General features: G+C 41.4%; 1 protein-coding gene across 1 annotated transcript in view; it reads right to left on the bottom strand.

The window, feature by feature from the left end:
* The window catches only part of CACNA2D3 (calcium voltage-gated channel auxiliary subunit alpha2delta 3), a 1,057,886-nt gene that overhangs the window by 178,107 nt on the left and 854,364 nt on the right, over positions 1-25,415 (bottom strand). The window contains exons 19-23 of the mRNA XM_054976383.1: positions 5,758-5,829; positions 5,434-5,495; positions 2,713-2,780; positions 1,254-1,299; positions 1,010-1,107 (exon numbers count right to left, since the gene is read on the bottom strand). Coding sequence (XP_054832358.1) covers positions 1,010-1,107; positions 1,254-1,299; positions 2,713-2,780; positions 5,434-5,495; positions 5,758-5,829 — 346 coding nt within the window. The remainder of the gene's footprint in view (positions 1-1,009; positions 1,108-1,253; positions 1,300-2,712; positions 2,781-5,433; positions 5,496-5,757; positions 5,830-25,415) is intronic.

Here is a 25,415-nt window from a genome sequence, read left to right as displayed (position 1 = left end):
GGAATAAAAAAATCTCACTCATTTAATTTTAGAGATAAGATGATAAGCATTCTCATATTAGAGATTAAAGCTAGCACTTCTCTCTTGCACAGAGGAACTTGAGTTTCCCATGTATTAAAACTGGTAAAAGTTCCATGCTTCCATACTATATTTCATCCAATACATAATGCACACTAGCTACATTCCAGAATATGGACTACGTTCCTGCTGCCATCTATAGATGCCAGGTGCACGCAGTGCACTTTTCATGCCATTGCCAACAATGGAACTGCCTCATTTGCTTGGGCAGGGCTGCTCTGAAGCCAGTTCTTTTTTAGATCATTGAATCAATCTTAATGTCCTTTTACATTTCTTTAATAGGGTTTTCTTATGTAGTCTGAGAACACCAACATCAATATCTTGTTTTATGGATACATACAAAGATTTACTGGTAACTTGTCAATACATTCCAGTTTAAACATTACTTTCGAAGTAATAATGCTCAGAATCCGTATACTGTTTTGGAGTGTTCAAAGTATTTCATATCATGCTCTAATCTCTACAGCAATAGTTAAGTATTATTATTAGAGCCACTGTAATGTAGTAGTGAGATTCAAGTATCTGTCTGTTACTAAGCTCACTAGGCGATCTTGGGCCAGTCATTCTCTCTCAGTCTAACCTACCTTCACAGTAGGTTGTGTGAAAATAAAATGAAGAAGAGCCATGTAATCTGAGCTTCCTAGAAAGGGTGAAAATAACATGTACCAGGTAGATAGATATTCCCATAATGCTGCTGGGTGCGGGCAGAGTATGAGAGGCTGAGGCGAGATCCAAACCAGAGATTATTTGGTTCATAGCTCAGTCTCTCAGCTACTATGCTATACCAGCACTCACAGCATACACATTTTACTGCATTGGAAAATGCAAATAAATTGGATTCAGTTCTATAAAAGGCAAGTAAAATGTGTTTATCTGGGTGGAGGTCTGCAAAATAGATTAAAATTAACGCTTAAATCAACAACATACTCACACTGAAGCAATGGCTCTTTTCCTGTGAGGTAGTTTTTAATAGCTGTCAATTGAGTCATCTGGCGGTGCTCAGGATGCAAGTCGGTATTGCAATATGACCTGAGAATACAGAGTGGTTAAAAATAATTGTACCACATATTGGTAAGCATGATCTCCTTTTGTCTCTTCATATGAGGAGCTGGCCACAACTACCACAAAACAAAAGGGTAAACACAAGCCAATGTCATGCTTTTTCAAAGGCTTACCATTCATCTGCCAAAGATACATCAGGCTGCTCTAAATCATGCAACCCTGAAATGAAAATAAATGACAAAGGGTCATTTTGGAGGACACGTTAGTAACAGTGCAGTTTTCATATACAATTGACAATTGTCATTTTTTTTCCTTTTTGAAATAAAATTCACTAGTTTATACAGCATAATGAATCACAATTAAAGGTATTTTCACTAATGCTGAGCTGACAAATGTGCAAGAACTAATCAACTTGTTTTGTTAAATCTGGTTAAGTAAAGATCATTATGTACATAAGTTCACATATGTCAGACAGTAGGAAACACCCATACAATTTTCACTAAAGGTGTATAGGAAAAGCTGGTATTTGATAGTGTCAGTCAGTACAGGTAAGAAGTGGTTATGAAGCAGTTATGAAGATAAGAAGTAGCTATGAGGAAACTCAGAAAAGATAAACAGGTGAAGATAGAAAAGAAGAAGAAAAAAGAAGAAACAGAACTTTGCTACAAAGATCGACAAGGAAGCATGGCAAATGTCTCTAGCTCCTTCCATTGCAGAGATATAAAGAAAAAGGGGACCATATCACTCCAGGTGCTGGTAAAGTCCTATATGGCTTAGGATCATCATACCTGAAGGATCACATACTCCCTTATGAACCTACCCAACCACCATGGTCATCTCCAGGTGCTCTCACCATCTGTTGATTAGGCAAGTGGCAACCTGGACAGGGGCTTTTTCAGTCATGTCACCAGGACTCTAGAACTCTCTCCTCAGAGAGGCTCTGTCTCTTGCTGGAGACAGTCTGTCCCCTTCTGTGGCCATCTTTCACCACTGGAAGAAGACTTTTGTTTTTTCTGGAATCCCTTGAGCGATCTCTTCTTCCTGACATAATTGTTGTTTTTATGGTTTGTATGTGTATTTTTGCCTGGTTTTGTTTTAATGATTTGTTTTTGTTTGGCTTTAATGGTTTTTAGAACAAGTTTTTATTATGTATGTTTTTAATCTGTTAGCTGCCTTGGTGGTCCTGCTAAGGCCAGAAAGGTAGGGTAAAATTTTTGTCAATAAATAAATAGTAACAACAGTTTCTATGCACAATGTGTTCTGAAAACTTTCACAAAGACCATAGCTGTTGTTGTCTGTCATTTGGTAATAATTTTGGTTATAAGTGATACGGTGTTCGTATACAGTGACATTTTGACCATGGAATCTACAACTTCTTCTAACACATGGGACTGCTCCTAAAATGAGTATAATGATACATTTTATATATTGCTCACTCACTGGGTGTCAAATATGAGACTTCAGACAGATAGATTAGTAAACCATCCATATCTCATGAAAAAGTCAGAACTGTGTACAAGATGGCTGAACAATATTTTAATAAATTGCTCCAGAAATCAAATATTTTGACCTACTGCATTTCAACATGTGAACTAGCTTGAAGAAAATGTGATCAAATAATAAAATTATTACCTTCTTCTATTGTAACATTTCCTCTGAAGAAATATTTGCCATGTCCTTTAGAAAGAGCCACACCTAAACTGTGCAGACAAACAAAATGCAGACCATGACATCTGTGGCACAAACAAGAGTATAAAATATAGGGATATACTCCAATTGTCCAACCTTTTGTAACTTCCTGCTTTAAAAACAATTTAGGTTTGTTTCCAAAAGCTCTTTTTGTTATTTATTGCTTATCTTTAGTAATATTTCATATTTGTTGTGCCAGAAGAAATAGTCAGTATACCTTTGCATATTTAGGGCTACAACAACCATTTATTCTCTCAAGGTAAAATGCAAGCCCCCCCCAAGGTCAATGCTGTTCTCCCAGAGACTTCCATCTTCAGCCAAAATGAGAATATGCCTATAGGCTCATATGGAAGCATCTTTTTATAAATGAAAGTCATTTGCATGGAGAACAAACTCTTTTTCATAGTATGGAAGACAACTGAGCCACTGAGTGTACGGAAATATAAAAATGTGACAATATGGGGTCTACTTACAGGTTTTTTTCTCCTTATGATTGGGCTGTTACCTCTACATGTGATAACTGATTGCCTGAATTAATTTGATGTTGTCTGGAATATCAGATTGGCTCCAATGAATTGATAGGAACCAATGCCATTTGGACAAAGAGAATGAATTCCAGAGGCTTCCAGAAACTGCAAACTTCTCTTAAAAAAAATTTAAAAATCCTTTATTCCAATAATGATTGGTTAACAGCTGTTGCTGATTGTCTCTGTTCTGTTCAGGAAAGTGGAAGCCTTACTTAGCCATGGTATGCAAATAGGAAAGGACAACGGTGGAACTTTATATTTATCTACCATCTTCAAAGTCATTATGGAAGTAATGAATATGTCCAAAGCCCTCCCTGCTGCTTTAGCCAGTGGGCTTTTGAAAGACACACCAGATACATTAGCTTGACTCTTCATAAGCTATCTTAATAAATAGCTTTCATTTAGCCAGCAGAGCATAATTTATGTTCATGTGGATTAATTACCACTGTACTTTATTTAAAACTGGTCTGTGTCATTCCCAGGACTACTTGCTCACCAAGTCAAAACCTTCATTGTGTTTATGTTTTCTTCATGAGTAGCAAATCAGCTGGTAAATTAATGATTCCTTGCATTTCTTTATAGCATATGAAGAATATAGAAAAAATTCCAGTAGAAAAAATGCTGACTATTGATGCTGTATTAGTGTGGGGGGGGGGGGGTCAGAAAGATGTTCCGTATGTAATTAGTTACATGGATTATAATGTATGGGATCCCATGAGTAGAGATGGGCACGAACAGCAATGCGAACAAAAAAAAGCCTTGAACAGCCCAATCAGCTGTTCGCGAACAAGCTGTTTGTGAGGCCCCATTCTAAACAAACAGGTGGTTGTTGCAAACCTCGTCCCTTGCTGCTTGTTGCTGTTTGTCAAGCCAGACAATCTGGCACCTGCAATCAATTCCCTTGGCAACCAGAGGCAGGTACTGCCTGAACTCTGTCTGAACTCCTGCTGTTGCCCTGGAAACCCCAATCTAAACCCAATTTAGCTTGATAGGCAGGTCTTCCTTTCAAGTGTGGAGCTCCAAATTTGTTACAAGGAAGCAAAGAGCAGGGGGGAAGGGGGCTCCCAGCTCTGGTTTTGCAGATGGTGAGGGAGAGACAGTTGCTGTTGGCATTTTGAGAGAGAGTGCATTGGAGCTTGAATTTTCTTTGTGTGTGGTGGGATAGGGATCCACCTCTTCAAGTTCCAGGGCTGCTGCCAGGCTCTGGGCCAAGCGATTATTTATTACTAGTACCTTTCCTGCTGCCTGCTCAGGTAAGGTTTCTGGGAGTGGTGTGGTAGGGATCTACCCCTTCAGGTTCCAGGGCTGCCAGGCTCTGGGGCCAAGCTATTATTTATTATTGGTACATTTCCTGCTGTCTGCTCAGGTAGGGTTTCTGTGAGTAGTGTGGTAGGGATCTTGATGGCTGGAAGAGAGCCTGCTGGCCCCCACGAACAATGAACAATGAACATGTTTGTGAACAGGTCATGTTCGTCAATGTTCGTTATTCATTGTTCGTGGATAGCAATGAACAACGAACACCATGTTAGGGTTTTGTTTTTTTTGTTCATGCCCATGTCCACCTATGAGTCCTTTTTCAAACAGAATGAGCTTAGCTCTATCCAGGCAAGGCTTCCTCCTCCAGAGGTCCCACATTTACCAGAAAGGAATCAATGTACACCACCCATAATTTAAAACTGATTTATCACATCAAACTGCTTGCTCCATCTAAACCTTTGTTCAAAAATTTCAAAATAAGTCTTGATAAAGATTTACCATCATACTGCAACTCTGGGGAGTATATGGTATCTATGATATAATACCATAGACTCTGTGCAAGCAGGGCTGCTCATTCTTTTCAATGGTAGGGAAAGTTCACCACATCAAGAGGAACACACAAGTTGCTTTACCAGCACTAGAGAGATTGGGGCACTCTCTGTATGAAAGGCTTACATGATGGCCAGAGAGTTTGCCTTTTAAAAAAGTTCCCATCTCTGCTTAAAACCTGAAAAGGCATGTTAGAAATCCCTTCTTCTTTTCAACATTGTTCAAGGATATTTTATTGTCAGCCCCTTCTAATGAGTTTTTAATGTGCTCACAAAGCTTGCTCAAATGTAACTGCCTGATGAAATGTTCCATTTATTATAGCCAGCCCTACCTGAAAGGAGTCCCCTTGATGTCTGTGTAATAGTAGTCATTTGTCATCACCAAAACTCGCTTCTAGATTTGGGGGGGGGGGGAACCGAAGGTTTGTTATGAGAAGTTTGCAGAGTTAAATAGAAAAGCAAAGTTATAAGATTGATAGCAACATACAGTCAGTACGCATGCAAACATGCAAATGTTTATATCTGACTCATGATTTACAAAAACATGAGAAATAATTTATCAGTGATAATTTTCTACTTCTAACAGATTATTTAAACTTGCTTTCTACAAAACATTTGATTTTACATGAGCTGGAAGAGTATTTTCTATACAATACCCCCTTGTCCACTGTTTTCTTCACTTCCATGGAAAATTTTGCTGTTTTCCGATTCACCATGGCATTGCGAAGCTTAAGTAAAAATATATACACATGTATAATCAAACAAGAAATTAGGAAAATATATCTTCTCATAAAGCAATTTTTTTCATTATCTTAATTCCATTTTCCCAAGTATTTCAGCAAAACAATTTTTTCATATACCTAATAGAAAGAACATATGCATAAACTCATCTTTGATATTCTAATGCATTTCACCACATTTCGAACCATTTTAATGGTTTTATAGAATAACATTTAATGAGAAATGAAATATACAAGTTTGTACCTATAGAGGTTATGATTTTATAGAACAAGGCCATTTCCAGAACAAGGGATGGCCCACTCACCGAACAGTAGCAGCTTTTCTCCTTCATTCCATGTCTCCAGTTTCAAAGCAGTAGCAGGCGGTTTGGCTTCCATTTTTTGGCGCCTTTTCAGGGACACAGGAAAATGCAGGAAATTGCATCCTCATAAAAGGCACCAAAAAAACGGAAGCCAAACAGCCTGCTACCACTTTGAAATTGGACATGTGAAGTGAAGGAGAAAAGCTGCCAGTGTTTGGTGAGTGGGCCATCCTTTTAAGGACGTGTGGAAACAGTCCAAGTTACAGGTGAAATCCTCTAAGCATATAGATCATATTAAAGGATGTCTTCTGTCATCTAGGCTTCAGATTTATGGGACTTTAGATTAAATCAAAAGATGTTTTCCTCTTTCATATCTAAGCCACTTTACTGCTCAAACTGGATGAGACACAGAAGATCCAGGATTAGAATCTTAATAGCTAATTAGCAATCCCAGTGGCTGCTTTGGAAAATTAGGAAAGGTTACTGGATAAAGAGTATTCATCCCCTTCTTCCCATGTTTGTAGCTGGGATTAGACCTGATTAGACAAGCAACTGAACATGTATTTTCATGCCATGGAAATAGCTGCAGTTTGGAGAGTTATTTAAATAATAGAGGAGCCATGGGAATAGAGGTTTAAGTGCTCTCAGCAAATGACCCTTCCCAATTTTCCAAGGAGCCATTTTGAATGAGTAATTATCCTTCAAAAACCAACAGCAGGAGATCACAATCACAGATCTTTCCCATGCTATCTATTTGGCCCTCACTATAATGATTTCTATTACAGAAATTTTAGTTTTATGACTTGTAGCCATAAGCCTTTTTCCTTTGAGTAAACATTTAGTGACTAGAAATCACAGAGGTTTCCATGGATGTTTTCCACATGGTGGGGGAGGGAGGCTTGTGTAGTTTTCCTGTTGCTGCTGTAGCTGCTGATACAGTACGGTGGCAATTAGGCTTCCACATGGCAGATTCCACTATAGTTTTCCTGCCCTCATCCCCTGGCAGTAGCCATTCCCTCCTACTTTGCTGTCTCGTCAGGCTTTTTTCAGTTTTTTTTAATTGACTATCACTGTGACATTATAAAAATCTATCTTTCCCTTAATACCTCCATAAAGAAAGTGGCAAAAGACTAACTTTTTAAAAAGGGAAGCTAGGAATTCAGAGAACCTATACAAAGACTGGTATAACATTATAAATTTACAATAATATCATATTGCCAATTTTTAAAAATCCCTCTAGTGGCAGGGGAATGATGGCTGTCAAGGGGACAGCAGCAGATAGAATGGAGATTCTCACAAAAACGTGTATGTATGACGTAGAACAATCAAGGACTGGGAACAGGTTGAATACTCCAGTTCTTCTGCTTCTTTCTCATGTGAATGCTATCCTCTCCTTTTTCTCACTGCTTGGTATTACACATGATCACTAACTAATTATAGTTATAGGACTCCTAAATTCCAATTTAGAGCTCCTAAGAGAATAATTCCTGAACTGAGTTAACCCATTACAACAAACTAGGAATACAAACTAGGAATTTCACATGCTTGCTGGCTTGCTTTGAATATCCCATTGTGGATGGTGCTTCTTCCTCGTGACAATTAAAACCATTATTTATTTTTGCATAGTTTTCAGTTTCCTTGTGCAGTATTACCATAAAATGTATGCAACTTTCAACACTGTTAGCACCTCAGTAAATCAGCATTACACACATATATGTATATATACCATATATTGTACATATATAAATTGCATAAAATGCATAAAAGATTCAAATGAATCATTATCACAAACTTCAAAACATACAGAATGACAACAAGTGAAAACAAAAAGGAATGCAAAGGGCATATTCATCCATCCCTACATCAAAACAGGGTAATTGGAGACAATTACAGGAGAGAGGCAATGCACAATAGCAATGCTATTATTCTGCATTTCCACCAGCATAATCTTTCTCTTATTTCAGTTATTTTTTTTAAATAAGATTGTTCAATCTTAAGCTTTATATGCCAAAATCAATACAAAATTCTTCCTATCCTCCTAGTACCAGAACCTCTAGAGATTCTTCTTGGGAAGCTATGCCATCTTAATCTATAATACATGCTTTCATATGTAAACTAGACATTCCCTAAGACATTCCATATTATATTTTGCTCTACAAGCACAAGTAGGATATACTTTCCTTGTTTCTGTTCCATGTTGCCTGTTAAACTCAACAGATCCCTAAATCAGAATATGATGCCAATCTGGAGTTTCCTGTTTGAGCAGAACCACCAAGGAATTCTCACAAAATCCAAGAGGATTTTGATCAGTTTGTTTATTTATTTACTTAATTTATACTCTGCCCCCTCTCCACAAGCGGGCCCAGAGTGGATGACAACATAAATATATAAAACAATTAAAAACAATTTAAAATGTTGGTAGCAATCATATGCCACAGTGGTCCTGTAGGTATATTGGACCCTGTCCACTAAGGGCCTTGCAAGTCAGAACTAAAACCTTGAACCTGACCTGGAACTTCACTGGAAGCCACTGCAGCTGGCACAGAACAGGTGTAATATGTGACTGGAACTTCTTTCCGGTCGAGACCCTCGCTGCTGCATTCTAGAACTACTTGAGCAGATATAAAGGCAGTCCATCTTAGAGCGAGTTACAGTAATCCAGCCTGGAGGTGACAGTGCATGGATCACTGTCACTAGATCAAAGGTTGACAGGTAGGGGGCAAGTTGCCTGGCCTGATGAAGGTAGAAGAACGCAGACCTGGCAACTCCATAACCTCTGCCTCCATTGACAAGGAGGCATCCAGAATTACGCCAGACTCCTTACCATTGGTGCCAGCCGAGGTAAGTGCCCTGCTGAGGGCTGGGAGCCGGATCACCAAACCTGAAAGCCTGTGGTCCAGATTAGGGCACGAATCCAATTACGACTCCAAAAACCCCATGAACCAGGCTGGTTCGTGGGTCACAAACCACAGTTCATGGAAGCTCCTTTCTATGAACTTCCACAAACTGGTTACTGGTTCGGGTTCGTTTGGGAAAGGGACAGTTTAAGTGGCCATTTCCCTGAGGAAATAGCCATTTAACTTTTCCTGCAGCTTGCAAGTGGCAGGGCCCTTTAAATGGCCCACAAACCCCAGCCCCAGGCCCCCACCCCCCTGCACACTTACCTTGATGACTCCTATGGCCCGTGGCCTCCTCCCCCTCCTCCCACAAGGGTGGGCAAGGCCGTTTTCGGCCTCCTCCACCCCTGTGCAGGCCCGCAGAGGGACAGCGGAGGCCGAAAACGGCCTTGCCACCCCTCAAAAGGCTGCCACAGCCATTTGAGGGGCAGCAAGGCCGTTTTCAGCCTCCTCCGTCCCTCTGCGGGCCTGCAGAGGGACGGAGGAGGCCCACAGAGGGACAGAAGAGGCCAAAAACAGCCTTGCCCCCACTCAAATGGCTGTGCGGTGGTCTCCTCTGCCCCTCTGCGGGCCTGCAGGGTGGCGGAGGCCAAAAACAGCCTTCCTGACCCTCATGGGAGGAGAGGGATGATGCCACATGCCACAGGGGCAGGTGAGTGTGGGGCTGGGGCTGGGCTTGCAGGTGGGCATGGGGGTGGGGGTGCTGAGGTTTGGGTAGTTTAAAGGGCTCTGCCACCAGCAGGACCCTTTAAACTATCAGCTGGCAGGCGGTGATGGGGGATCCCCCTGCTGCCTGCCAGCTGATAGTTTAAAGGGACCTGTCACTTGCAAGGCAGGAAAGGGCCCTTTAAACTAAGCAGACAGAAAGGGGTATTTAAAACCCACAAATCACGAACTGGTTCATAACTGGCCCTAGTTCCATGCCAGTTTGTGGTTCCTGGTTCATGAAAATCCACGAACCACAAACATCATGGTTCGGGGGGGGGGGGTTGGTTCATGCCCATGTCTAGTCCAGATGCAGGACCTCCATCTTCACAGGGTTCAACTTCAGTCAACTTTGTTTTAACTACCCTGTCAGGGCCTCCAAAGAAGATTATCCGGGCAGAGTCTGGCTGGCCATCCATCAACAGATAAAGCTCAGTGTCATCAAGGCACTGAGGGCCACGAAGCCCGTAACACCACACCATCTGGGTGAGGGGGCGTGTTATGATCTTTACTTTCCTTGGGGTAGATTTTTCTTTTAATCTATCCCTTAACCCTCTGGATAGTCTGCTGCCACCAGGAATATTTTATTCCAAGATATTTTATTTAAATTTTCCCTTTGGTAACATTCCCAAAGCGTCAGGCTCCTTCGTGGTTCTATGTGGCCCTGAGGATAGGAATGGAATATAGCAATGACAGCTACACTGGGATATAATAAAACAAAATAAACTTTTATTTAGTTAAGAAGTGTATTGGTTTCATAAAAGTAGTTCTCGGTTCTTAAAGTTACTTCATTTACTCTCATTCACACAGATCTCTTCTAAGGCTTCACACACAGTTAGCCTCTTTCTCTAACTCAATATTTGTCTCACAGAAATGTTTAAAACTCCTCAGACAGCACACAGCTAGCCTCTCTGACTCTTTCACAGAAATATTAAACCTGCTCAGGCAGCACACAGCTGGCCTCCCTTTCCCTGACTGAGTGTCCTTTCACAAACATGCTCAGTTCAGGCTCCACACAGGTTATATTTCTCTCATAAACACTTCAACATATTCAGGCAGCACACAGCTAGCCTGCTTTCTTCTGACTGAAACCTTTCTCTCTCTCTCCCAGTCTAAACTGCATTCACTCCGCCCACAATCTCAGTCAACCAATCATATTGCTCACTCATTCCTCTCTTTCACCCCCACTCTTCACCTAGCTCAAACCAAGCATTTAAAGATACATGCACCCATTTCTTGAAATCATTACAGGGCGCATATAGATGTTAAATAACATCAGGGAGAGTATCACCCTTGCAGAATGCCACACACAAAGGGGTGGCGTGGCGACAGCTGCTCCCCAAATGCCGCCCTCAGTCCCTGACCATGGACAAAAGAGATCAGCCACTGTAAGGCTATCCCACATATCCCCACATTGGTGAGGCAGTAGGCCAATAGGTCGTGGTCAACTGTGTTGAACGCCGCTGTAAGATCCAACAATATCAGCAGTGCCGACCCACCTCTATCTGGGTGCCTGCGGAGATTGTCTGTGAGGGCAATTATTGCCATCTCTGACCTGGCATTACACAACATCAGTGTCGGAGAAGGGCTAATCTTTCTAGCCCTACAACCAACATCTCTCAGGATGAGACACAGGTTAGAAGAGCACAAAATTTTGCTTCTCTCATTCTTATTTGGGACTTACATAAAACATGAATTCAAGTCGTTAGTCCAGTTGTGTCATGGAGTCATCTACTTCTGAAGAAACAAGACAGTGAGCAAAGTTAGGAAGATTTGAATGGTCACCAAATTTCCCCTAACGTATAGTTTGAAATGAACATGGAGTTCCCTGCTGTGAAGGAACATCCAAGAAAATGTAATAAAAATTAAAACAATTTTAATAACACTAGTGAAATAGCTGAAGGACAGCCATGTTCTCTTAATTTTATCTTAATTGCTCCTGCCCAGAGGCAATGTTCTAAAGCCTCAGTCCAGTACTTTCTTCTGCATGTTGCCATCAACCTCCATTTTGGCTTTCCTTTCTATCTGTCTGCCTTTCACAAGAAACAAAGCAACAGACTTCTGCAAATCAAATTATAGAAAACTCACAGACTATCCCCAGGGGTGCAGAGAAGGGGAGCAAACTACCCCCTGGATCCCACAAAACTGAGTTCCTTTGATATTAGTGCATAGTGCCTAAATTTAGTGAACGATTGTGCCCATCTGACCTTCTCCTTTAACCAAGACTGTGGCCTACACAGTCGAATAGGAAAGCTATTTGCCTACCTAGTGAATCAACATTCATGGTTAAATATTACCTATTCAATTATATAAAACTATTATTTCCCCAATATTCCATGTACAATGCATAATGTCATTTACTGGCAACATTTAGGGTGTGTGCGCAAAAGGAGGACCTCAAAACTATATTTGATCCTTGGTCCTCGGTTTTATTTGCTTGTTTGTTTGTCATTTATAGTCCTCCTTTCTTGCTGAGGTTCAAGGCAGATCACATAGTGTAAATCAATGAAATCTATAGCTGGGATATCCAATAGACAATGCAATAGGGTCTTAATAGAAAATTTGAAAACTAGCAGAAATCTGACACAGAGCTAAAACAATGCTGAACAAGCATATGTAATTAAATATGATTTGTTATAAGATGCCCCCTGATCACACCGAATCTCACTGTACATACTGAAGTCAGTAGCAGCTCCAAGAAACACACTGAGCCATACCCAATACCTAGCCATTTGATCATTAATCAAGGCCCCCTCACTAAATAATCAAGGTACTTCTGAAAGCCTCATCACCTGATTTAGAAAGTGGACCTCTGACTGGAACCTTTATGGATATGTATAGTTAGCTTTCATTTATTCTCTTGCTCTAAGTCTCTGGCCTCTTCTTCTACTCTGCAACAGAGCTCAACCCCACCCCTCCTGAGTAGATATAAATGACCTTCCAACATCTTTTCCACACTGTGACACTGAGAGATCTCTGTCTTTTGGTGCTACACCTCTGAAGATGCCAGCCACAGCTGCTGGCGAAATGTCAGGAACTACAATGCCAAGACCACGGCAATACAGCCCAGAAAACCCACAACAACCTTTGCTCATTCTTGTTTGCTATTCCTTCAGAAAACCTGTTTCTGATTTCATTCTGTCCAGATTATTGGTATTCCTTCTTTATAGTAGAGCTTCACCTCTTTGTCAGTTGAACCCTTTTAGGCATTTTTATCTTGAGCAACTATTCTAAGTATACGGTTTGTTTTAACAACATATTAGCTTTAAACTTGTCTTAATGTAAAGCTTCATTTCACTGATTTTCTTACAAGAAGTAAAGGCACATCCTTGGGGATAATTCTGAATTAATTTTTCTCTTAACTAAAACAGGAAAAGACATATAGAGAAGATGCGTTATGCATGTACCACCACCCCCAAAAAGTTTCAAGCAAAGAACAGCTTAAAGGTCAAAGGAAAAATTTAGCTTATATTATAGGGGAATTTTTCAAACGGTTAAGACTGACATTTGGTAAGATAACACCTCAACAAGGTAAATTCTTTGTGCCATGTTTCAGACAGATGGGACAAAGTATCTGGATTTTATCAGAAGTGGGATCTTTAGGTATTATAGTCACACTGTTTTCCAGTGTGGCTTACCTACGTTGCTGCTCCTAGTTCAGTATAATACAGTACTGTGGTGCTTTAAATATAGACCTCCTTCCACAAAATAGCTCACCTGACAATTAATCTGAGCAAATTTATTCACAAGGTGAAGATTTCTTTCTTTCTTTCTTTTTTACACAGGCTTTTTGGGTGATGTTTAAACTGGTATTTTTTCTTAATTTCTGCCCTGGTGGGCTCTATATTTTTCCCTACTTTATTCAATAAATATTACCATATTTGAAAAGAAGGCAAGGAGAACAGTTTTGAGGATGAGGACAATTCAGAATCTCCTTAGTAATGGTTTGCATTCCTGCATCTGAAACCAGCACGTTCAATGTACTACCCAATGCAGCCACTACAAGAGGTTGGAAAAGAAGGGCACATTTTTTTTCATGACAGTTTCCAGACATTGTCCCCTGAAGCCCTGTGATGAATTTCTTGGAGAGGGGATGCATGGAGGGGGAGGAGCTGCCAAAGCTTGTAAGTAAAAATATGTTTTTATTTTTGTGAAGAATTTGAGCATAGCTGACCTGCTGAAAACTGCCATGTTTGCAGCTCTTTAAATTTAATTCTTGGCCATCTAGATTTGAGTTAACAATCTTACTCTTCAGTCAGCGAATGTAAAAGAATAATTTTTTGCTGGAGGCATGTATAAAATAAAACATATATTTTACTATAGGCTTAAAAAAAACAATGCGTAATAGGCAATTCTGGAAATATTTTCCCTTTTTAACTTTTTGTGGTTTTGGACTTGCAGAGCTGGTCTTAATTACCAATCTACTTTCTAACGTTTAAAGAACTGTTCCATTTATCTTTAACATGTTTCTCATTTTTCTCCATTTCAGGACCTGCAGTATTCCAAGACCCACTCCCCACACAGCCCTCAGGCAAGTCACAGATTTACTAAAAGGGCCTCCAAAACCCTCGTAGCTTTTAAGATCAAATATGCATGTGGGAATTGGATTTTTGTTTTTTTACCCTGTGAATATAGTTCTTGGCTTTGTAGCAGAGTTTTTCATCTGTTCTGTAGGCTTCTGCTTTGCTACCTTTGTATGGTTCAAATTGATACGAGTGCACATTTCTTTCTTTTCAACTCAGTAAACTTAGTAGGTTATGACATTTTTAATGTTTTAAAGAAGAATAAATTATCTATTCATACAGTTGCCAGTGTTTATAGTGCCTTACAGATATAAGAAGGCAGATCCCTGCCCCAAGGATATCATTAATCATTAATTAATTAATATCATTAATCATTATTATCATTCCTAAAAGGCACCAATTATGCTCACAATAGCAGTGAAACTAGCGTTTTTTACAGCATTTCAATGTACTTGGGGAACTCCTTGAGTATGAAAAAAACTATAACTTTGTAATTTAACCAACAGAAAACAGGCTGACAATTCATGCTTGCTGGCTATTTGAGCAACAACCAGCCATCTTTAACTTTTGTTGTTTTAGCTTTTCCTAGATTTACATTACTGTTATCTGTCTTTTCTAATGGACAACCTATTGCAACATGTACTAAATTCCTGTCCATTAGTATTTAAAAAATAATTATTTAAAATATTTTCTACATATTTTAAGTTTTTCTGGAAAAAAATTATTCTTCCAAGGAAATAGGAAGCTGGTAATTTATTTAAAATCTTAATTACTTTCAATTTTTTAAAAAATGTATTTTCATTCTCCTTGCATGCACCTTGCATAAAGGAAAAATAAAGGGCATCAAGTACATTTTTAATTTCTTACATTAATATATTTGAAATATATTGTTAAAAAAATTATTTCTCTGAAAAAAAATGTTTTCCTGTGTTTGGGTATATGTAACTTTTCCTCCCCCTATCTAATGCTTCAACAGAGTGCAAATTATATATAATAGCCTTGTCAGGCACCTGCTAGGAGCAGGGGATCCCCCAGCCCCAGCCAGAGCTTCCCACCACTGCTCAGCTGGCCAGTGAGGGGGGGGGGAGTGAGACACTGGGGGGAAGCTGGGCAGTGTGCTGATGTGCTGATACCATTACTTACCACCCACCAGAAATGATGTCATCACGTTGCTGGGTGAAGCCCTGGTATCTGAGCAAAATCCATAGTTTTGCCCAAATACCAGAGCAGTTTCAGTGCTCCTGGCAACAGAATGAGGTCACTTCCAGGAGTGATATCAGTGCATCACCAGCAACATGAAGACATTGCTTGGGATCACCCTCAACACCTGGTATGTCCCTCCTGATGGTTACTAAGAGAGACCTGGCAACTTCAATATACAAGCATGGGACCTGCAAGGAGTTACAAAGGGCATCTTATTTCCCCCACATCTTCCTCCCACACCATTTCCTTTTCCCCTTCTGTGACAATCATACCCAAAGTTCCACCTATCCTCCCAGGCTCTGAACCAATACTTGTGATTTTGTCCTCATGCAAATCCAAGTGATTGCCAGCCAATTCAAGCCCGTGGAACTCCATTTGGTTGAAGAGGAGTGAGCCAGTTTCAGTTTAACATGGGAAAGGAGAAACTTTTTTTCTTCAGACAAGGAATAGCAATTCTGGATAAGAGCATCAGTTTAGCCAGGATTTTTGTTTGGTTATTAGTTAGGATTTGGCATCAGGTTAGGGAAGAAAACTTGTTTTAGTGAGACAAACAAGCATCCTGTTTTGTGTACAGTTTCTATGAACAGGAACTTTAAGTTAAAAGAGAAGCCTAGAACCTGAACAGTAATCCTGTCAGTTGTGAAAATAGGTTCCAGCTGAGGAAACCTGTCTGGAAAAAAAGGAATCAAATGTTCCCTCAGTGTTTGTTGAGGCTCAGTTCAACATGTTAACTTCCATTAGGAATACTTATAATGGGGAGTGGAGAGACTGAAGTATTCCCCCACAACACTTTTACCTTGTTACACATTTTATTTTCTTAAAATAAATCTTTTTCGTTCATCAATATCTATGTCTTGTCTGTCCAGTCAAAACAGCTATGAAAGGGAGTTTATACTTAGCTCACAAATAATTACATTATTCTAGTAGGGTCCCAAATAGATAAAACAAAGCTTACATGCTACCAACCAGTTAAAACTGTTCCCCCAGTTTTACTGATTGTGGACAGTTTTAACCTATTGGGAGGGATCAGAGTGTGTGGGAGTAGACAGCCATAAGCCCACAGAGCAGTTTTCCTTAGAAAGCTCTCTCTCTCTCCTCTCTCATTTCTCCTTCCACATCTTTATTCATCACACCTTCCCTGGGAGCCTCTGTAGACTCTCCGTTTTCCTGCTTCATACTCTTCTTCCTACCCACCAGCCAACCTAGCTTTAACTGCTCCTCTGTCTTCAGCTTTCCCTCTTGCCTTTCCCTGGCAGCCACTCCTGGGAAAAGACTGACAAAGTTATGAAGTAGCCACAGGTGTCTCACCAGGCCTTGTTGCACAATGGTTGCCACAGGGGAGGCTGGTACCAAGTTGGGCCCAGTTGCATAGAGGCCAGCATGAGGGCTGGTGCTGGGCCTGGCCCTGTCACGTAAGAACAGCCTGCTGGATAAGACCAATGGTCCATCTAGTCCAGCACTACAGTTTTACACAGTAGACAATCAATTGCCCTTGAGGGTCAAACAAATTACATGGGTGGTTGATGCTGGGGCCAGGACAGACCCAGTTGCACAATAGACACCACTGGGTTTGGGCTGAGTTGTACAGTAGCTGCCAGGCCCAGCCCAGTTGTGTGACGGCTGTTACCACCAGGCCAAAACAAGTGGTGTGGGTAGTAAATCTCCAGTGGTCACTGACAGACCTATCAGGGCACAAGTCCACCCCTGTTCCCACTCCCCTCATGGCTTTGTTTTACAGAAACCAAGGCTTGCAAAGCTCAGCAATGTTGTTTCGGTTGCCTAGCAACTTCCAAAATGGCAACTGAGGGTTCAGTGGGCATTCTTTTTTCAAAGTCAGGTATTGTTCCTATTATTTTGGGAAGTTTTAATCACCCAGTTTGCGGGGGGAGGTGTCAGATTTTTTTCTGCAAACTTGGTGTCTGGGGATCGTGTCTACACCTCCTACACTCACTCCAGAAGTCTCCTGCCAGGGGCAGCCTCACCCAAGTACCACTGAGCCTGGAGCTGTAGGGAAAGGAGCAAGGGCAAGGCCATATCCAGAGGTGCACCTGCAGCAGCCTCAAAGCCTTGCAGGTCCAACACATACCTCAGAAGAAAGGCAGTACTCAGGTAGTAGACTGCACATGGGAGCAGACCAGAGCAGGAGGCCAGCAGCATCTAGGGCCTCGGCAGGCATGCATAGCAGTCTCTTAAAACCTCTGAGGAAGTCAGGCAGGAGAAAGAAGGGCCTAGCCAGTGAAGACATTGGCCCAGTTTTCCTTCACTCAGCTTGGGTTCACTACTGAAGACTGGGCATTGGAAAATCTCAGTATCAGCCCACCCCTAGACAATCCTTTATTAGGTAAAGCCAGGAAGGGAGAATGACCAGACTACTCCCAAGATGTCAGCGGACAGCAGGATGGCTTGAATCAGAGCAACCAAGGTGTACCAAAATTCCCCTCCTCTTTGTATTCTGAGGTTCTCCTAAGGCTGGGCCTCGAAAAAGGTATGCTGTAGGATGCTGCAGCTCCAGACTCATTTGGGTCTTCTTTCAGGTTTGTACAGAAATCCTTGCTATCTCTCCCTACTCCCTTTTTCATATCTATTGATCTACACTTTATGGCTAAGGTTGGAATTAAACATGATATAATTAATATGATATAATTAACTTTCTTCTGCATCAGTGAAGTCTTTTTCATTGTTCTAATAGATACATATATTGACGGATATAACAATAATTTGTCATTATTTGTGAGTATATATAGTGTAGTGTTTGTGTGTGTGTGTATATAAACTTTATTACTTCCTGTTTGAGTCCATTCAGTTCTGGAACTACGAATCACAAAGAATTACAGATCCCAACACTGACAATGCCACTCTAATAAAACCACAAAATTCTAGATAACCTCAAAAATTCAAAGAAAAATGTGGTAAAGAATTCTGTAAGTATCCCTAATTACAATAATCTAGAACACAAATTACCAGAATCACAACCATTAATTGTCCAGTCTGTATGGTATCAGTTCACAACCCAACTCCAAACACAGGACTTGATGAAAAAGAGACATAGAATTGGGTGTCACTAGCATAATGATAGCATCATATCCTAACTGAATCATTACTTATATTATCATACTTAATTTATCATGATGTTAAGAAAAAAACAAAGTAAAGCAACAAGGTTAAACCTTATAAAATCTCTATAGAGATTCAGTGCCGCAGTGATTCCTCAGCTCTTTCTATGCTCTATAAATTAATAATAACAACAACAACAGCAACAACAACAAGAACTTGATCTTATATACTGCTCTTCAGGACAGATTAGTGCCACACTCAGAGCAGTTAACAAGTCAGTGTTATTATTATTATCTCCACAACAGACACCATGTGAGGTAGGTATGGTTGAGATAGCTCTGACTCAACATCACCCAGCAGGCTTCAAGTGGAAGAGTGGGAAATAGGGCTCTGCACCTGAAAAAAATTCGAGTTTCCCGCTTTAGGTTTACCCAAAGTGAGAAAATAATTTGTAATAACCCGAAAGCCAAAGCAGCAAGCTGCTTTGGATTCGGGTATTTAAATCACTTTGGCATGCTCCGTAAAGATTTGGAACATACCGAAGTGAGGAGGGAAGCTGTCTCTCAGCCCCCCCACTAAGCCCCACCATCCCCCACCCCAAACCCCACTTACCTGTCTGTAGAAGGCCATAGCCACCGCCTCCACAGTGGCCAGCACGGAGGGGGGGGGAGTCCACAGCCGCCGCCTCTACCACCCACGCCGTCACCTCTGTTGCCACTGGGAAGGCCCAGGTAAGTGGAGTGGTGGGAGGGAACCCTTTAAAAAGGCCCTGAAGCTTCCAGAAGCAACCTGAATTGCTTCGAGAAGCTTTGATTCGGGGTTTCTGTATCGGGGCCAGCATACTGGCCCTGATTTGGGAAATCCAAATCCTTATGGATCTGGTCCTTAAGAACTAGGAATGCTGGACTTTTGCATTGAACATGTTGAAATTACTGTCATCCACACAGACTGACAGGCATTAACTAAAAACTACATAGCCGAACACAAGGGCAGGAACAAAGCATCAATTTATGACAGATTTATATAATTTGGGACTAATATAACTATAGCTGCATCTACACAGCAAGCAAGCCACCAGTTTTCTTGTATTTTTTCCTCCTGCAGCGCCACTGAAGGGGTTTTCAAGGTTTTTTTTTTAAATATAAACTTGTGATCACTATTTCAAACTACCTATTCCTATCATTTCTGAAGTCCCAGATTTTTTAAGTCTCCATCCTCCTTTTGTTGCTCATTTATAATCAGAAAGATACAGGTACCTAGATACTTTTTTAAAAAAATGAAAGCTGAGACTTCAGTGCCTATAGCAAGAGATCATTAGAATGTTCGTTCACAGTAATGCAATAACAATTACTGATTTTAAAAACTGGTGGCAATGTGGGGGGAATTGTGATCATGACTAGGGGTGTCCACCAAGAAAGTTTTAGTTTCAGTTCCTGTTTCTGGAATAATCTGTTTCATCACTAGTTTGTTCTGGGTCGGCTAGTGCAAGCTCAGAACTGATCTATGGTTGTTGTGGGTTTTCCGGGCTGTATTGCCGTGGTCTTGGCATTGTAGTTCCTGACGTTTCGCCAGCAGCTGTGGCTGGCATCTTCAGAGGTGTAGCAGAGGTGGTGCTACACCTCTGAAGATGCCAGCCACAGCTGCTGGCGAAACGTCAGGAACTACAATGCCAAGACCACGGCAATACAGCCCGGAAAACCCACAACAACCATCGTTCTCCGGCCGTGAAAGCCTTCGACAATACATCAGAACTGATCTGTTTGGGGTTTTTCGTTTCATGAGTTTTGGTCTGTTGCATGCACTTTGGCCTCACATGAGCAAACGCACGCTGTTCTTTTTGGAAGTGGGGTGGGGAAATGAGGATCTAGGGAAGCTGTTTTTGCACTTAACCAAAAACAACATCAACCTTTAGTCCCCCTCCTAGTCTATATCATTGATCCACTGAGATTTTCCTCAAGCACAATAACACACACACAACAATGGACCTGTCCATGGGTGGAGCAGCAGCAGTGGGGCATTCCCAAGCAGCAGCACACTCCAACAAGTGCAGTTTGGCAACATTAAAAACATCAGGTCCATGTTCACTTTTTTATATAGTGCCAATAACTTATTACCTTTGCATTCTGCTGTTGCCTGCTGGTTTCATGATTCCTTCTATTTTGAAGTTTTGTTCCCAACTTCCGACAATGAGGGGGTGAATCAAAATCCTTCCTTTTGATGCTCAGTGCCAATCTTCTTCATAGCCCCAGTGCAGGCAGGTGTGCAGAATTGTTGACTGAATCTCCCCACCACTACCACCACCATCCAACCAGACCCATGTTTTCCCCATACATTTTCCTTTTGCTGTATGGGCAGACAGAACTGTTTTTGAATGGAGTTTGCCTTTTGACTTGGAAAATGAGAGAGGCTTGAAAGACTATAGAAGCAATCCTATACAGATCTACTCAGATGTATGTCCCATGTTATTCAACAGTGGTTGTTGTGGGTTTTCCGGGCTGTATTGCCATGGTCTTGGTATTGCCAAGACCATGGCAATACAGCCCGGAAAACCCACAACAACCATCGTTCTCCGGCCGTGAAAGCCTTTGACAATACATTATTCAACAGTGCTTACTCCCAGGGAAGTGTCTTTTGAATTGCAGCCTATGATTGAAGTCTCCCTTCCAAACATTTCCAAAGCTGATCGGAGGGGAGAGATTTCCTGGGTAGCTACAGGGTGGGGAGTGGGAAGATGCACTCACATGCATTGGTTCCATTCTTCCTTTCACCAACAGAGTTAAGGTCTCTCTCCCCTTGGGATCTGATTGGTGAAACACACAAAATGAGGGACTCATTAAAATTTAATTTCCCAGATTTGATTCAGTGTCTGGAAACTGCTTTAATGAGCCAAACCAATGAATTCTGTGTATATTTTTGGCTCATTTTTTTCTGTTATGCACACCCTTAGCCACGATTGAATGCAAATACAGTTGCACTGTACTGTGGTGTTAGGAAGGAATACAGTGATGCACCCTCTTAAACAGCCATGGATAGTTGATGAACAGTCTGTTGAAAAATTGATTCCTTGTTCACCACTGACAAACAGGACATGAGCCAAACCTGCATGGGGTTGACTATCTCTATTTTGAACAAGGAGATGGATTTCTCAAACAGTAATAAGTTAGACTTCATCTATCTCAAAATCTTTAAGACAAATAGGTCAAATGTGCTTTCTCTGTATCCATTGTGAGAACGATATAGGAAAGGAATGTTCTTTCTGAAGGGTTGGGAAAGGAGCAAAAAATAGAGGTGGGCATGAATCACAATATGAAGCAAAAAACGCATAAACCAGGGTGATTCATGATTCGTGAAAACATGGTTTGTGGGACCACGTTTTCCACGAACTCCACGACTTTTTCTGCCCAGTTCGTGTGAGTCATCAGTGGTGTGTAAAGCCAGACAAGCTGACTCCACTGATCATGTGTGAAACTGACAGCCCCTTTCTCCTGCCGCTTAGGTGGCGGGAGAAGGGAGCTGTCAGTTTCACAGACCCCATGCCGGGTTCAGTCAATGGGCTGAAGCCAGTGCAGGATGAGTGAAACTGACAGCTCCCGTTCTCCTGCTGCCATGAGTGCCCTGAGCCCATCGGCTGAAGCCAGCTTGGGGTGTGTGATAGTGACAGCCCCCTTCTCCTGCCGCCCGAGCAGCAGAAGAAGGGGACTGTCTGTTTCAAATGCCCGGCATTGGCTTCAGCAGCTGGTGCCGGGCGTTTGAAATTCCATGAACCGATTCGTGACCTTGGAAAAGGTCATGGAAGTTCATGGTTTCTGGTTCGTGGAATGTGATGAACCACGAATCATGTGGTTCTTTTTTTTGTTGGTTCATGCCCATGTCTACTCCTGAACAGGACTCCTGATTGCTGCTTTCTTCTTAGGTTTCATAAAATTCAATGGTAGACTCCTTCCAGACATTCCAAGACTGTGCCAAATTTAATTTGGAGCTGGCTCAGAAAAATGGAATTAAGGTACTCTGCTAGTGGAGAAGGTTGTAATTGGTAACACTAACTATGCAGTAACAGTAAGTATGGTCCCTTCTACCCAAATCTTAAGCTAACTATTGTGGGGAAAAATGCTTCCCCTATTCCCAGTAAGACTGCATCTCTTTCTCTTTTTCTTATACAACTTAAAGCAACAAATGTTATATGGAACTGTTTCAAAAAAGCCACAGAGATTCTAGCGAGGTTGGTGGACTTTCAGGGAACTTTGGTGCTTATAATATCCGAATTCTGCAACTGAAGAATTCCATTTGAAAATTCTAATTCTAAATGAACCTGAGTTAAACTGTTAAAGATCAGAATAAGGTGAAGTATAAGGAAAAAAGGGAAGGACTCCTCAAGGACAAATTTGTATGTAGAAAATGTGTAAAAGAAGCCAAAATCTGATGGAAGGTATTTATGTACAGAAATCACAAAAGTGTATTAGACAAACAAGCCTCTTGAAAGACAAGAAGTGACCAACAGGAAACACCAACTTGGTTAAATTTATATTTTGTAAGAGAAAGCAAATATAAACTTCAGTTAGAGGGGGGAAAGATTGAGAAATGGCTACAACAGAATACTGACAGTACTCCAGAGGTAGACATACGTGATGAATCCCAGATTTCAGAAAGACGTGACACAATAAATATGGGAACCTTCCCATATTCAAAACTTCTCCAAAATGAGTGGAATTTGGAAAGACAGAGGGATGCTAATGTACTGCTGATATTTGAGAAGGGTGCTAGGAAAGATCTATGAAAATGCAGACATGCAAGCATGACTTTAGTCAGGGCAGACATTATGAGAAAAACTAAATAACAGGAACTGAAAGGAGCACACCTGGAAAGTTACGATTGAATTAAGGATAGTCAGCATGGATTCGCCCAAAACAAATCATGCCTAACAAATCAGATTTATGGAGGAAGTAACAGAAAGACCAGTCAAAGGTTAAACTGTAGACATAAGGAAAACTTTTGATACAGTATTGCTGAAAAAATGACATGTAAATAATGGCATGGAAGAGAATTGGGGAGATAGATTATATGACTATGGAATGAACACAGACTTGAACAGCAAGTACTGAACTGTGAAGATTAGAACATGCCTAAATAAGGTGTTAGATGGGCAATGCTAAAATGACACTTCATTTTTGAATTCTGTAGTTTGGATTGAAATTAAAAAGTGGTTCTTTTAGGGTGTGGCATCAGTAACTGCAGTGTAAGGAAAAGACAAGCTTCTTCAGAGAGAGAGAACATCAAGGCAAAATTTAATTCATGATGTATGGATATGCTTCTTTTCATTCCTTTCTGTATGCCATCAGCCTTTTCATTTTTGCTTCTGCCATTTTGTATTTGTTCGTTTTATGGCATTTTACAGCACTTTTCACAATTTATACAACAATCATTTCAAAAATTGCATACATGTAATAGGAAAAAATGGCATAAGGGAATAGAAAACAGCATTAAAAATACAGATGTACACAACAATGTGAAAATGGGAATTTTGAGTTGAAAAAACAGAGTTTATGATTGCGTGGCCGGGATTGATACGACTGGGTACAACCAGCAGGAAAAACCACGCTGACGCGTCTTTGGAAAAAACAGGCCACGACTTTATTGATTACAAAATGATGGAGCCCTGGCAGCGTAGGGCACAGATCCCAACATCGGCTGACCCGCCTGCCAGTGGATGACTCCTCACCCTTTCAGCCCGCCTGCTGAGAGGGGAAACCACGGGATGACAGCTGAGGGAGCCACACTGGGCGGTAGCCTCTGTGTGGTTCCCCCATCACCTGGATGCAGGCTTGCTCTGTCAGCCCCCCGAGCTGGGCTTCCCACTGCCAACCCTGGTGGGGATCCCCATCTATGGGGAAACAGTGCACGCAGGCCCTGTTCCCCCCCAAAGGGATCTGTGCCCAACGCCCAAACCGCCACACCTAAAGTTGTGACAAGTAATTGAAGGAAGCATTGTGTAAATACAAACAGTATATAAAACCTGTGCACTTATACACTGCTGTGCAACAATCATCTATCTTAACAACCATACTAATTAATACAACATGCAACATAAAACCCCAAGCCTTAATTCATGCGGAGGGTGGGTGGGGATCGCTGTTCCGGAGCTGACTGAAGAAGCCTCGGCTGGCACTGCCTTTTACAGATGGTGGAAGGACCTGAGTGAAAACATGCTCACTCAGGTCAAACAACGGCTCCCACCCTACAAGCTCCCAGCCAACTCTCTTAATTGGCTGGCTGGGACAATTCAAACCGTGCCTCCCAGCACAATGCTGGGACACGTGTCTTTGCAGGGCAAGGAACTTGGCAAGGAACCGCTCCTGCTTTCTTCCCCCGGCCGTGCAGGCCAGCAAACACCGGCCCAGGTGAGTTCGGGGCCGGGGGCATGCTGGAAACATACCAAAATTGGAGGAACATTTTCCAGTTTGATTTGACCCCTGTATGTTAGTTAACTGGTAACCAATATGACATTTTAAAATGATGGCTCTGTCCTACCTCTGAAGAGACAATGGTCCTAACAGCAGGACCTCATTAATCCTATGGCTGATGGAGCCATAACAAGACTTCCCTTGCTCTGTTCTAAGGTTGCCAGCTCCAGGTTAAGAAATTCCTAGAAATTTGGGGGTAAAGCCTGAAGAGGGCAGGGTTTGGGGAGGGGCATAAATGAGATATGGAGCTATAGAGTCCACCCTCCAAAGCAGCCATTTTCTCCAGGGCAACTGATCTCTGTAGCCTGGAGATCAGTTGTAATTCCAGGAAATCTCCAGCCACCATCTGTAGGCTGGCAACCCTAGCTGGTCCTCACAGCAGCAAATTATCCCAATTATTTAATACAGTTATTTAATTAGCTATCATATTTG

Source organism: Eublepharis macularius, chromosome 4 (genome assembly GCF_028583425.1).
Source record: "Eublepharis macularius isolate TG4126 chromosome 4, MPM_Emac_v1.0, whole genome shotgun sequence".
NCBI lineage: Eukaryota > Metazoa > Chordata > Lepidosauria > Squamata > Eublepharidae > Eublepharis > Eublepharis macularius.
Note: the sequence above shows the minus strand (reverse complement) of the source record. Positions and strands in the feature narration are given on the sequence as shown.